The sequence below is a fragment of the Trichosurus vulpecula genome, chromosome 8, assembly GCF_011100635.1.
Source record: "Trichosurus vulpecula isolate mTriVul1 chromosome 8, mTriVul1.pri, whole genome shotgun sequence".
Taxonomy (NCBI): Eukaryota; Metazoa; Chordata; class Mammalia; order Diprotodontia; family Phalangeridae; genus Trichosurus; species Trichosurus vulpecula.
In genome coordinates this window covers 78,087,130-78,101,364 of record NC_050580.1, presented here as the reverse complement: position 1 = coordinate 78,101,364, position 14,235 = coordinate 78,087,130, and the positions used below count along the sequence as shown (strand labels likewise).

The 14,235-nt window shown below is 44.1% G+C and overlaps 1 protein-coding gene across 1 annotated transcript in view; it reads right to left on the bottom strand.

Annotated features, from left to right (window-relative positions):
- The window catches only part of SLIT1 (slit guidance ligand 1), a 234,277-nt gene extending 220,933 nt beyond the window's left edge, over positions 1–13,344 (bottom strand). Inside the window, exon 1 of the mRNA XM_036736533.1 lies at positions 13,020–13,344. Coding sequence (XP_036592428.1) covers positions 13,020–13,213 — 194 coding nt within the window. The 5' untranslated portion in view covers positions 13,214–13,344. The remainder of the gene's footprint in view (positions 1–13,019) is intronic.
- Between the last annotated feature and the right edge of the window lie 891 nt (positions 13,345–14,235).

The following is a 14,235-nucleotide window of genomic DNA, read 5'->3' as shown; positions in this document are numbered from 1 at the left end:
AAAACATTCTGAGCCTTTAACCCCAGCACTCTTGGGTCTTCAAGCCCTGCACACCCATATTTTACTGTGGAATTCGCCAATATCAATCGCTAAAGCACATCAGGTTGTTATGCCCTGTTTTGGTTATGCCAGGACTTGAACATTCAAAGGGAAATCTACTCCTCTGACTGACTCCATTTGGGAGGAGAGAGATCAAGCGGAGTTAAAGAAGCCTTCACAATTCTTCTACTACCAGATAGCAGCAATAAGTAAATATTCCTACTCCCCTAATGCAGGGACTTGCACATGGTGAGCATTTAATACACATTTGCTGAATGAATGAAGTGAATAAATGGATAAGGGAGGGGACAGGTCTCATATGCTTGACTTTCCCTTTGAGATATTGGTCCAGCTGGATGAGGGCAGCTGTTTTTCAGTGGAGTGATACAGGAAAGAACCAAAGGAAAAGTCTCGTCCAAGAGGAACAGTCAGTTGAAGCACATCCCCCTGGAAATCTCATTCACTCAAATCTCTATCAAAAGGGAGAGAGAAGACAAAAGAGAGAGGCTCACTAGACCAATCTATTCTAAAACCAATTTGGTTACAAATGGTGCTAGAACAATGGCAGAATTGGGCACATCATAGTCTTTGTTTGTTTCCTCCCCCCCCCAAGAGCAAGGAATACTCTCCCCAAATGGACACCAGCCAACAAAAGCTTCGTTAGCAGCTGCTGCTGCCATGGTTACTGGCAACCTTACTACTCGCCATCATTTCCAGGATCACCCATGATTCTCACACACAACCTCCATGCAAAAGGACTTAAACATTGGATGTGATGGCAGGATTACTGAGAAAGAGAAATGAGTCACTGCAGGTGTCCTAAGCACACCAAGTTAAGAAAGCCAACCTCTTACAACTGAGGAAATTTTCTGGAATCAGGAGAATCAAGGGGAAAGAGGAGGAGCTGGCGATGGCAGGAAAGCTACTCTTTAACAAGTTTTCTTAAGCTAGTCCCCAGATTTCAGAAAGAGGCTTTCATGGGCCTCCTGACCCCAAGAGTCAACCTGGGAACAAGAAGGATCTAAATCACAGACTGTCTCTTAAGTAAAAGGGCCTATTGCCATATGGTCCCACTGCGGCTGTTAGAGGCATTCACAGCACTTGGGTGCAGAAATGTCGGACGACATCGATGGGAACGGGATGAGGAATAATGCTTATTGAATTGTTGAAGAAACCGCTTAGGAACCTAGAAGGGAAGAAGAAGCTTTCCTTCAAGCATCTCTCATTACCTCCCAGCTTAAGTCAGTTTCAAGGCAATTCTGGAAGCCACCAAGGATAAACTGCCACCATCTTTCTAGGGTTTAGAATGGAGGGAAAAGGAGAATCCCTAAGGCAGGACTTCACAAATGTCTCTCTCCTCTGAGCTGCACAACTTCCTTCCAAGATGTGGGTTTGAAGGAAGCATTGACAGTCACATGAGGAGAAGCGGGTCTGTCCTGAGACTCGGGCATCATAAAGCCATTTACATCCCTGAAGGCTCCAGAATGATGTTCCCTGTTCATCCCTGCTCTGGAAAACAGGAAGGGAAAACAATCTGAGTGTCACAGAGAGAGGACATAACGTTCCCCGGAAGCTACACAAACTACAGCAGGCACTAAGCTGTCTGGAATACCTTGTAACAGCAACCACACTGGCAGGCTCGGGATGGCTGCTAGTGGAGGCTCCTTTGTCTGCTGTTTCAGCGGATGACAATCTTCTTTAATTAAACAGAAAAAATACAGAGAAGAGGAATAAAGACCAACAGACAGGGCTCTACTGCCTGAATCAAAGCTTTACATCCACCACTGAATAGAGACAGTCTTTACCTCTGAGGTAAACATGTAGCCGCATGGAGTCTCAACCAGGGAATCACAACATCTTTCTCATAAGCGAGCCCCCAAGCAAAAGCTCACCTCTCACAATATATACTCTTTCAGCTAATAGGCTCAGTGCCTAATTAGAAATTAGCAAAAGGTATATAAGCCTTCCGACAAGCAAGCAAGCTTCCCTTAATGGGCTCCCCATGAAGCCTATTGATGGGCGGGGAGGATCTTATTCCCCATTGACCTTACAGACCTTTCTAGTGGAAAATGAAATCCAGGGGGATACCCTTTGATACCAATAAAAATTCTTCTCTCATTACTTGGCGGTACAATGGGGAAAGGATTGGATTTGGAGTCAAAGGCCTTGGGTTCAAATCTCACTTTCTCCTTTACTACTTGGAGCAGTAGAGTCTAGGAGATTTATTTTCCTGAGTTTAAATCCAGCCTCAGACACTTACTAGCTATGTGACCCTGGGCAAGTCACTTAACCCTGTTTGCCTCAGTTTCCTCATCTGTAAAATGAGCTGCAGAAGGAAATGGCAAACCACTCTAGTGTCTTTGCCAAGAAAACCCCAAATGGGGCCACAAAGAATCAGACACTCCTGAGAGGAAAAAAAAAACTTTGGGAAAGCCACTTTGCCTCCATATACCTCAGTTTCCTCATCTGTAAACTGAGAGGGCTAAACTAGATGGCCTCTGAGGTCCTGTGTGGCTTTAGATCTGTAATCCTATGTTCCACTGTATCTCACTATCAGGAATCATAGAATAGCCTAAGAAATTGGCTACTAGTGCAACCAGATAGATGAATCAAGGCCCAGGAATGAGGGAAAATATTCCAAAGCCACAACACAGGGACCTGGCTCTGTGTGTGACATTAGACCCATCACTCATTCTCTCCAGACTTCAGTGCCCTCATCTATAAAATGAGATGGCTGGTATCCTATTAATGATCTTCCACGTTCAATTCTGGATCTCCCCCTAATTTCCTAATTGATCTCCCTGTCTCCTTTCCCAACCCCTTTGATAGCACACAGCTATCAATTTATACATAAATATGTCAAGACTTTGATTTCATTAATATAGGAATTCCCTCTACCAACAGACGGAAGGAAGGAAACAAGTATCTGTTAAGTGCCTATTACATACCAGGCACTGTGCTAAACACTTCACAGATTTTATCTTACTTGGTCCTCACAATACTCTGGAAGGTAGGTACTATTATTCTCCCATTTATATACATATATGTGTGTGTGTGTATATTCACACATATATATGTATGTATGTATATACACCTATATATATATACATATTCACACATACATATTTGCCTTTGTCCACGTTGTATTGCCCTAACAGATCCTTGAAAACAGGGATTTTGTTTCTGGGTTCATATCCCTAGTTTGGGATTCAATGTTTGGTAAACATAGTTTAATAAATGTTTGTTGATTGAATAAATGATCGTCCCAATTGCAACCACCAGAAAGGCCCTCTCTCGCTCTCTCTCCCTCATTCCCTCTCTCTCTCTCTCTCTCTCTCTCTCTCTCTCTCTCTCTCTCGGGTTCATGCTATGACATGCACTTGGTGGCTGCCATACAAGGTCTGGTCATCATCTGCTCTGGGTAATAAGTATTTGTATGGTGATAATTACTGCACTTGAGAAGAAAATCCCATTAAGAAAGAGTCCTGCTGAGCTGCTAATGCCAGTGCTGAACTGAACTGAACTGAACTGGAGGTGGCTGCTCAGCAAATACTCCAGCTGATCCCAGTAACAGGAGCAGACCCTGCCCTCTCCCTCCCTCCCCCTCCCCCAAATCTCAAAGTGTAATCACAGAATGTCTCCATCAGACGGGACCTCACAGACCATCCGGTCCAAGCCGTACCCTAACAAGGACCCCTACCTACAGCATCCCCTGTGAGCGGTCATCCAGAAGGTGGCATAGGACTGTTAGAGATCCCCCCCTCCTCAGCAAGCACACAAGTCCACCCACAAGAATGTAAAGGAAAATGACAAGAGGGCCAACTTGACTTCAGAGAACACCCCATAAGGCATGCTTCCCAGTTCTCAGAAGAGGGTAAACCACAGGGGTGGCAGGAGGCCTACACTGACCGGTGTGCTGACTTGCTTGGTTTAACTCTACCTCTTTTACAAGAGAGGGCTGGAGAGGTGGGGGGAAGTGCTGGGATTAAGAAGTAACAGCCATGTAAAAAAAATCAGTAAAATATTCATTTTTAAACAATTAGGGTGGGGGAGCAGGATGAGAATAAAGAATATGGGTCAATCCCCAAAAGCCGCTTCAGGGCAAGCTGGTATCCTGCCAAGCATTCCTTACTTCATTTAAGGGGACACAGAAATTTACAGTCACCAGGAACTTGGGAATTGTCAGCGTAGTCAGAGCTTCCTGTTGCTTTCCGGTGACAACCAAGATTAAGGGAAGAAGCAGAGGGTGGTGGTGTGGAGGATGGGGGGAGGATGAAGGTGGGGGAAGTAGTAAGAGGAGTCTTCCTTCAATTTTTTAGCATTAAAAGATTCCTAGTGCCTTCGCTGCAATTTTCCATCCCCCAAAAAATGACAATTGTCTCTATAGAATACAAATGCAATAATAGTTTGTGTTGAATAAGGTTCTTTCATATCCTTGGAAGAAAGTACATAGGATGTTTGTTAGCATCTTGTGAGCTGAAATTCAAATCCTCTTTCCAATTCCCTGATTCTTGGGTCCTGCTGTCCAAACTCCACCCTGTCTAGCCTTGACTCTGAGCTGGGAGAAGGGGTTCTACTGCATAGTAATGAGAATTGCTGAGGGAAGATAGATCTGCTGCAAAAAATGTCCTTCCAGTGTCAGCAAAGTCCTGGGAAACTAGGGCCTACCTGGAAAGGTAGGTTGAAACTTAAAAGAAAAGGCTTACATGGGAGCTTTGACCAAAAGGGCCTAGAAACATCTGAGTAACAACAAAAAAACCTGAAAGTGTTTATTGTGTAATCAAATGGGCTTATGGGCAGGGGGGATAGCAACCAGTCCATAGCAGACAGAGCACCAGTGCCTAACACATGGGAGATGCTTAATAAATGTTTATTTATTTATGATTATCTCCTCATCTGTGGAAAAAGGGGAGGAATATATGGTCCCCAGACTTCCCTTCCATCAATGAAACCTGTGCCAAGCTAAGAACGTCATATTTTCTCGGATGGGTAATAGAGAGCCCTTGAAGGCTTGTGAGCAGAGGGATGATGTGGTCAGATTGTGCATGAAGAAAGATTGTTTAGACAGCTGTGTGAAGGATGGATTGGGTAGGAAGGCCAAGCATGGATGGGGCTATCACAGTAGTCTAGGTGAGAGGAAATGAGCACCTGGACTATTGTAGGCTATAACTGAAGGGGAAGGGACAGAGAGAAATAAGATAAATAGGACTAGGAAACTAATAGGCTATATTGCAGTGGGGGGAATGAGATGATGGAAGGTTTTTTACAAGTTTCAAGCTTCAGTGTCAGAAAGCTCATAATGCCGTCAACAGAAACAAAAAAAGTTAGGAAGAGGGGCCAGTGCGAGGGGAAGATACATCGAAGAATTCCGTCTTAGACATGTAGTGTTTGAGATAGCAGATAGACATATACTTGCAAATGTAAGGCAGACAGAGGAGCATAGGACTGGATCTAGGGGGGTCAGAGAGAGGGGAACCAGAGCTGTTTAAACAGACCTTTGCACCAAGGTGCAGAGTGCAGAGAACAAACTTTGGAGTTTAGAAAGGCAGTGTAGTGGATAGAGGGCTGGACCTGGAATCAGAACAACCTGAGTTCAAATGTGGCCTCGGACACGTACTAGCTGTGTGGCCCTGGGAAGGTCACTTAACCTCTGTCTGCCTCAGTTTCCTATAAAATGGAGATGATAAAAGCTCCTACCTCCCGGTGTTCTTGTGAGGATTAAATGAGACTATTTGTAATGCATTTAGCACTGTTTGTTCCTTTCCTCCTTCAAAGAAGACTTCTTTCTCCATGTTCGTTAACATCCCCACCAAGCCAAAACTTATGGAGGAAAGTGTTGGAAAACATGGGCTTGAGGAAACTTAAGTAAAAGTTTCTATAACTAAACTGACAACAAAACATTTGAGTCACAGTCGAGTGAAATGGAAAAAGCATTGGAGAAAGTCAAGACAATAAGCATTTATTAAGCGCCTATTATGTACCAGACGTGTGCTAAGTGCTAGAGACACAAAGAAAGGTTAAAAATAGTCCCTGCCCTCAAGGAGCTCATAGTCTAATGAGGGAGGCAACATGCAAACTACTCTGTACACAAAAGGAGATAATCAAGAGAGGGGAGACACGACAATGAAGGACTGGGAAAGGCTTCTGTAGAAGGTGGGGTTTGAGTTGGAACATAAAAGAAGCCAGGGAAGCCCGGAGCCAAAAAGAAAGGCAAAAACAGAGTCTGACCACAAGGCGTTCTCATTCCAGAACGAAAAAGATAACAGGCTAATAACTATGTACAGACAAAAAATAGACAGGGTGAATTGGAGGTAATCTTGGGGAAAGGCTCTAACACTGGAAGGAGGGGAATAGAGGATGGACTGGAAAAAGACTCTTGTAGATGACAGGGTACAAGCTGAGCCTTGAAGGAAGCCAGTTCATGAACTATGCACTCTGGATACTCCAATCCAAAATGTCTATGAAAATACATCACTCTTCAGTGCTTTGAAAGATCCATAACCTCCAAGAAGCAGTCTCTTCCTTTCTCAGTGCAGATAACAACCTGGTCTGGGGAGTTACCAGAGGATTTTCCAGAAACAAGGGAAGAGAAGGAAGTCCGTAAACAAGAGACCAGTAAGTTCACTGAGACTTTCTTGCTTTTCTTTTTTATCTTATGTCACCTAAATCAGTGATATTGTTCTCTGGGAGTCTGTAGGGGCAATGATTCCTGGCTAAATTCTAGAATATACAGGGTATCCCAAAAGTTTTACAGCAGTTTTAAGCTTTAACTACACTAAGACTTTTGTATTTTAAAAGGGCTAGTTGGTGAAAACTAAACATGCCAACAAAGCTTCATTAAGAATAGATCTTGCAAGATTAGTCTCACTTTTTTTTTTCATTAAAAACCCCTTTATATTCATGTCATGTTGTTTTGAAGTCATGAAAATTAGGTGAGGGGAAAAAACCAAAGGGGACAAATACAACTGAAGAGCACAGCATCTCCCAAAAGTTCATTTTTTAATAGAGTTAAGCAACTATTAGATCAAGGGAACCCTGTGAATGTATTCTACCTACATTGTATCGGAGCTTCTAGTAAAGCATCTCTCTGCCTTCTTGCAGAGAAGGCAAAGAGATGGACTAGATTGGAAGATAATAAAGTTCGATGATTCATAACTGGACTCAAAGAGCAGTTAGCTATTAACGGTTCGATGTCAATGTGGCAAGTCATCCCCGACAGAATACCCGAGGGATCTGTGGTTGGCCCTGTGCAAAACATTTTTTATAAAGGACTTGGATAAAGGCATAAATAGCAGTCTCATCAGATTTGTAGACGACACGAATCTGAGAGGCACAGCTAACGATGGATGAGAGAGCCAGGATCCAAAAAGATTTTCACAGGCTACAACATTGGGCTGAATTTAAGAAGATGAAATTCACTAGGGATAAATATAAAGTTTTACACTTGGGTATAAAAAAAATCAACTTCACAAGCACAATATGGAAGAAAGAAGTTTGTCTAAAAAAGACATCGGGGGTTTAGTGGATTTGGGCTTAATGTAAGAAAAAACATCCCTAACAATGAGAATTACCCAAAAGTGAAATGGACGATCTGAGGAGGTGATAGGTTTCCCTTCCCTAGAGGTCTCTAAGCAAAGGTCAGATGACTATTTGTTAGGTTATTTGGTGGAAGGCATTCTTTTTCAGATTTGGGGTGGACTAGGGAACCTCTAAGTCTCCTTCTAGCTCTGAGTTTCTATGATTCTGTAATATCATGCACAAACAGAATCACCTAAAGGACTCCATTCTATGTAATCCTTTCTTCATTCTTGCCTCTCACAAGACATCCTCCATTACGCTAGCAAGCACCATAGGCAAGCACATATCTGACTCTTTTATTCCTTGTTTGCCATTAATAATCAGAGGGCCATTGAACAGTTGTCTCTTGGGAAACACATGCTCAGTTCTGAAGGAATTTAGAGTGACACAGCCATGCTTTGGTCTTCACGATGACAGCAGCTAGCTAGCTATGATTGATAGAGGGCTCTTTACATACGGTCCCTCACTTGACTCTCACGACAACCTTGGGAGCTAAGGGTTATTATTGTCATCGTTTTAAAGATGAAGAAACTGAAGCATAGATTAAATTTATTGCCCCAGTATCACACAACTAGTAAGTGGCTGAGGCAGTTTTTGAACTCAGGTCTTAATTATACCAACCAGCTTCCAAATAATTTGTTGTCGCTAAGTTGTTTCCATCAGGTCCAATTCTTCATGACTCCATTTGGGGTTTTCTCGGCATAGATAATGGAGTGGTTTATCATTTCCTTCTGTAGCTCATTTTACAGATGAGGAAACTGAGGCAAAAAGTCACTTGCATAAGGTCCTACAGAGCTAGTAAATATTTGAGGTCAAATTTGAACTCAGGTCTTCCTGAGGTCAGGCCTGGAGTTCAATCCACCAGCTTCCCTCAAATAAGAATAGCTAGCATTGATATAGCACTTTAAGGTTTTTCTATATAAAAATACAAGAGAAGGCTGGCCAAGAAGCCAAGAAGAGCTGCTCACTGAGTACACTTTGAAGGGAAAAACAACTTCTGTTCTCGCTCTCTCCTTCCTCTCTCCTGAACATGTGGCATGGAACTCTTACAGGGACCTCCTGTAACAGGGGGAGAGACATGGAAGAGTCACTCTCCCCACCCCCACCAACCCCCTAGCAGTTATGGCATCGGTTCCCACACGGCTGCACTTACACGTGCTGTCAAGGTAAATCTGATCCTGGGTCTCAAGATCCTACTGCCTCTTCTGCCTGAATGAAGGAAAGTAAACATTGATCCTGAGGTGGATGTCTCCAAGAAGTCAGGAGTTCCTGGTTCCTCAGTTAGAGCAGGTAAGCTGCTCAGTTAGAGAAGCTTGAAGAGTTTTCTGCCACTATGCCCTTCTTGGAGAAAAGAACTACCAGCAGGAGGCTGAGCCCATGCCTTGTTCTGGCTGGCCAACCTTGAAGGAGTTGCTCAAAAAGTACAGAGCCAAATGTGAAGGTGAAATGCCAACTCGATAGTCCCACTAAATGTTCCATGTTGTAATGTTTTAAGTATCTTGTCTCCTTATAGATATGATTATATCTATATATATAGATATAGATATGTATTGTTATATCATGTTTTAAGTCCTTGTTAATGTGTGCTTATGTGGGTTTTGTGCTTTAAGCCCTTCTTCTATGTGGAGGAAATAAATGGCTGTCCTATACCTGACCCACATTGTACATTGGGTACCTTTATGATTCTCCCAAAGGGACTAGGGTCCAAAATTGGTAGTTCATCCGTCACTGATGATGAAAATAAGTAGTCACAAAAACACCAACAAATTTGTTCCATTTTACATCAATTTGCTATCCTCCTGCTACTTTCGTGATCCATGAGCGCTCTTGGGATAACATGGCTCATTTGGATCTCATGCCAATCTTTCAAACACACATTTTTGCTACCACTGCTTTTTGCTGTGATAGAAGGCAGTACTGCTGGATAATCTGCCATCCTTCTTGGAAATATTTTACAAATGATTTTATATCCTAAACCATTATTTGCCCTGCCTATCACCTTTATCTACCTGTCAGGGAGAGTCAGTGTTTGCTGATTAAGGAGGATTCTAAGTTCTTTTACCCTTCCTGTTGTGGCAACTGTTTTACATCAGTTAAGATTTGCAGGAGATGGTGGTAATCAAGGTCGGGAATTTTTGCCTTTTTTTCCATTTTCCACTATGAAGCATCACTGATTCATCCGAATAGGTCAGGTTGAAACTGTTGCCGCTGTTTAAAGTGTCACCTATTCATCTTTAGCCTTTTTTCTAAGTTGATGTTCATTTTGACCTTTGCTCTAACCAGCCATTGGACTAACACCACACAGATAGCTGATTCTGATGACCTCCATATCAATAACTATATCTTAAGATATAGTTGTTTCATGTTTGATAAAATTTCACATTTTCAAAAAATAGATTTTATAATAAATATCTACATATTTAATCAAAGTAGAATGGTTCTTTTTTTTTTTAAGCTAGGCCAAAGTAGTTTCCTCTGAATCCTGGCCCAACAAATAAGAAGATGCTTTCTGGGACGCATGACCCCTGCTCCTTAGCTCTTTATTTTAATTGTTCCATTACAGTAAATTATTTAGCATCCCCTCTCCCCCTCCCAGCTCACCCCCTATAGCTGCTCTAGCGGAACTGCATTTCCTTAGCAGCTGTGGGGGTCTCTGGTGAGCTTTCTATAGAAGCCTCTGCTGGAATCCAGGGACGATTCCACATCATTTGAGGGAGACGAGACTAACCAGTGCTATGGAATATGGGATCATAAAGTTGCTTGGCCACACAGGCTGCCATAGAAACTACCCAGAGGACAAAAGAGAAATGCACAGCTGCAGACTATAAAAATTTCACAGCCTCAGAAGAAGCTGCTGTTTCAGTCACTGATAGTGCTTGACACCCATATTGATTAGAGAGATGAATTTACCACTGTTATTTTAAGTCCACGTGTGCATTCTTTCCCGGCTCTCTCAAATTTCTTGCGTTTTTTTATTTTATTTTCTTTACCAAGTAGCTCATTCTTGGTCTATTTAAAAGAAACATGTTTCTTTCCACTGTTTCTCTCAACCCCAAACCAGCAGATAATAATAATAATAATTCACATTTCCATCATCTCTTAAGGTTTGCAAAGAACTTTCCAGACAATAATCCTGTGAAATAGATACTGTAAGAAATCTCATTCTCATTTTACAGATAGGGAAACTGAGGCTCAGAGAACTCAAATGACTTGCCCAAGATCATGCAACTAGTATCAGAACCACGATTAAAACCTAGTTCTCTGCTGACCCCTCAGAGTAAAAATTAGACCTCTCCTCTTTCCTCCAGAATAACTTAGTCCTGAGGCAAAGCCCAAAATCCTCCCCTTTGTCACTCAGCCTACCCTAATTCCACTAGCCTAACACTTATATGGACTCCATCTCACTTCATTCTATAAAGTTAAATGGCTTAAAAGAGTTAAAATAGAAATTACCCTCAGGGGAAAAAAGGAAAGCGACCAAGACCAAAAATGAATAATCAAGTCTTTTCAACCAAAAAAGAAATTTTTTTAAAGGAGAAGGAGGTTATTTGGGATGGGAGGCACTGTAGAATGTGTGTACACATATCAGGGAATGCAAGCTAGCCACTGTTTCAAATGAGCCAACAGAGATGGAAATAGAGAGAAGGAAAGCTTGGGAAGGGAACCTACAAACACAGGAATTCAAAGAGGCACTGTACAAATGTCTGTTCATAGAGCTCCTTCTTCAAGAGAAACAGCTCTGGTTAGAGCAACTATTTGGTTCTGTTCTAAACCCTGGCTCTATCCTGATAGACCTGAAGAAGGGATAAATTGAATAGATGAATGTCAGCAACGATTCCAACCCTTCCCTATGATTCAGAAGCAGAATTTCAATCCCCACCTAACCTCCCTGTCCCCTATTTGATCACAAATGGCTAATACACTTCAGAGGACAAAAAACTGGGGAAACTTATAGAATTGGACAGTAGGAGGTTCTAGGGGAAATCGTCTGCTTCCTAATTGTTGACCTTAGTACATGAAGTTTCATGGAGAAAAATGATCCCCTTAGGGTCAGATTTCTGTCTCTGACCTGCTGGGAGCGACGAAAATGTGTGAAAAAGTTATCAAAATATGGTCTCTTTGATTGAGAGCCACTGGATTTGCACAGGAGTGTGGGAAGAAAGGGCAGACTGGCTTCAAAGGGGGGCACAGCCCCCTACAAATTCCCGTTCCAAAATCTATTGGTGCAATAACCTCTCTGCTGCTACAAAGGCTCTGTGTGTGTCCAAAAATCCATCACACACATGCATGTATCCTGTAGATGTAAAATGAGATGTACTATTGCTCTGGAGCAATAGACGCTACAAATTTGCATATACAGAGCCTGGATAAGGCTCTAAGCATATTACTAAGCTTTGTAAATACACACATGCTACCCATGCACTCTGTCCCCCAGCAGTGTTCTCCAGGAGAATTATAAACTACATATAGTCTCTTCAAGAATTCAAGGAAGGGGGTAGGGTGAGGGCACTGAATGGAAATGATGATTTTTATTACTTACAATGGCTAATCTCTCTTTAACCTTGTTGGAGAGAGTTCCCTACCCCACAGCAGGAAGAGGGGGACAAGAGCATTGTCACCAGCTCTGTTTCCCTCCCCCAGCCCTCTGCCAGGCTTATCCACAAACCCTCTGATGAACCAGATCAGTCACAACCCAAGCTCCCAATATCAAAGATGTCCCAAGGCTATGCTGTGACATGTTTCATTCCATTGTTTATCTGGACTGGAGATGAAGAGGGGTAACCAGGAAAACTAATGGGTGATACCTGCCAAGGAAGGGATACTGCACCAGGACAAACAATAGGGAAAGAGACAGGAGAAGCCTCAACTAAGCACCCAAGACACCCCAGCAGCAGCCTTCATGCCTGCAAAAGCCAAATGCATACACACCATGGTACATATACACCCCTATTCCAAGCCCACATTTCCCCAAAATGAGGCTTCACGCCTGGTAAAGTAGATGACTACCTCCATTCCAAGGGGGTGCCATAAGAATTACCTCATAAGAGATTATGAAGCACCCTGAAAACAGAGTTACTATGTCATTTGAAAATAGCATAATGAGGGGGGAAGGAGGGCTGTGGTGCAGGTGTGAGTGAGGATAGGGGAGCCAGGGAGCTTACAACCCTAGGGAGGGCTATTTGAATCATCAAAAAGAGGCAAGCAGCTGGGTTTCTGGCTCAGGAAATAACCTCAGCTCCACTGACCAATCCAGTGGCTGTCTACCCAGGGCCCCAAACAGTGCCCTCCAGACTAGGGAATTAAATCTAGGCTGGGAGCAAATATGGGGCTAATGGGGGGGGGGGGTCTGCTGCCTGCTCCCTGCTGAGAATAAACGTAAACAAAAAGGTATCCATACTCACAGTCTCTCAGTGTTACGCGGAATGTTTTTGGGAACGGCTCTGAGCCCCATGCCATGGCAATCCACAGTCGTCCCTGTGCAGGTGCAGAGAGCAGGGCAGCCACGGGCACACAGCTGGCACAGGGCATTCCACACCAAGAGCCAGACCTCTGGCCGTAGCCAAGCAGAGTGGCCACCCCTGTGCTTCAGAGCCATGGTACCCACAGACAGTCCTGTTTCAGTGCCAGAAGACTGAATCCTTTGACCATTACAGTCCTAGGCTTGGCTCCAGGCACCACACAGGTTTGTGTGTAATCCCAGGTAAAAACAAGATGGGGGGGGCGAGTAGGAAATGGGGGGAAGAGAAGGAGAAAAAGCTTCTTTCTTCTGATGCTTCAGAAGTGTCTTTCTGGATGCAAAGCACCTTCCTCTTCCAGTAGCTATTCCACTGCTTCTCTGGATGGATGGAGTTCTCCTCTAGAGTGAGCTTATCTCCCTCTCCTATTTCTCTCCCTCTCTTTCCCTCCCTTCCTCCCTCCCTCCCTCTCTCTGTCTCCCTCCCTCCCTGATTGCTGCGAAGAGGAAAATGGGAAAGCCGAGAGCGCACACACACACACACACACACACACACACACACACTCACACTCACACCCTCTCGCGCGCGCATACACACACTCACATCCAACAGTCATCCATCAATCTAAAGGCACAAATATCAGCCCTGACTCCTCCTACCCCGTCCCTCCCGGCTCTCCCCAGCCCCAGCCTCCACAGTCTTCAAACGGCCACTCAGCTCCAGTGGAGCCGCGTACAGTTTGCAAGGTGTAACCCCAGAGCACCGCAAAGGAAGGGGGCCGGGGGTGCTGGGGGGGGGGGTTGGGCGGGGGCGCTGCGGCTCAAAGGGGAGGAAGGGAAGGCTCAGCTGGAAGTAGGGACGAAAGCCGAGTCTGGGCGCTGGAAGAAGCGCGCGCACTAGCAAACACACATAACCCACAAACACACGCACGAAAAGCCCCTCACACAATCACGCCAGGCACACAATCACGGGCACACGTTATCAGTCACACTAACAGGCGTGCCCAAGAGCGTACTCCCCGATCCGCCACACACACACACACACACACACACACACACACACACACACTTCGGAGCCACTTGAGGCCGTGGCTCTGCTCCTGCCTTCGGCTCTGACACCCGGCTTTGTGGAGTAGAATGACCCCTTTGGCCCCTCCTGCCTG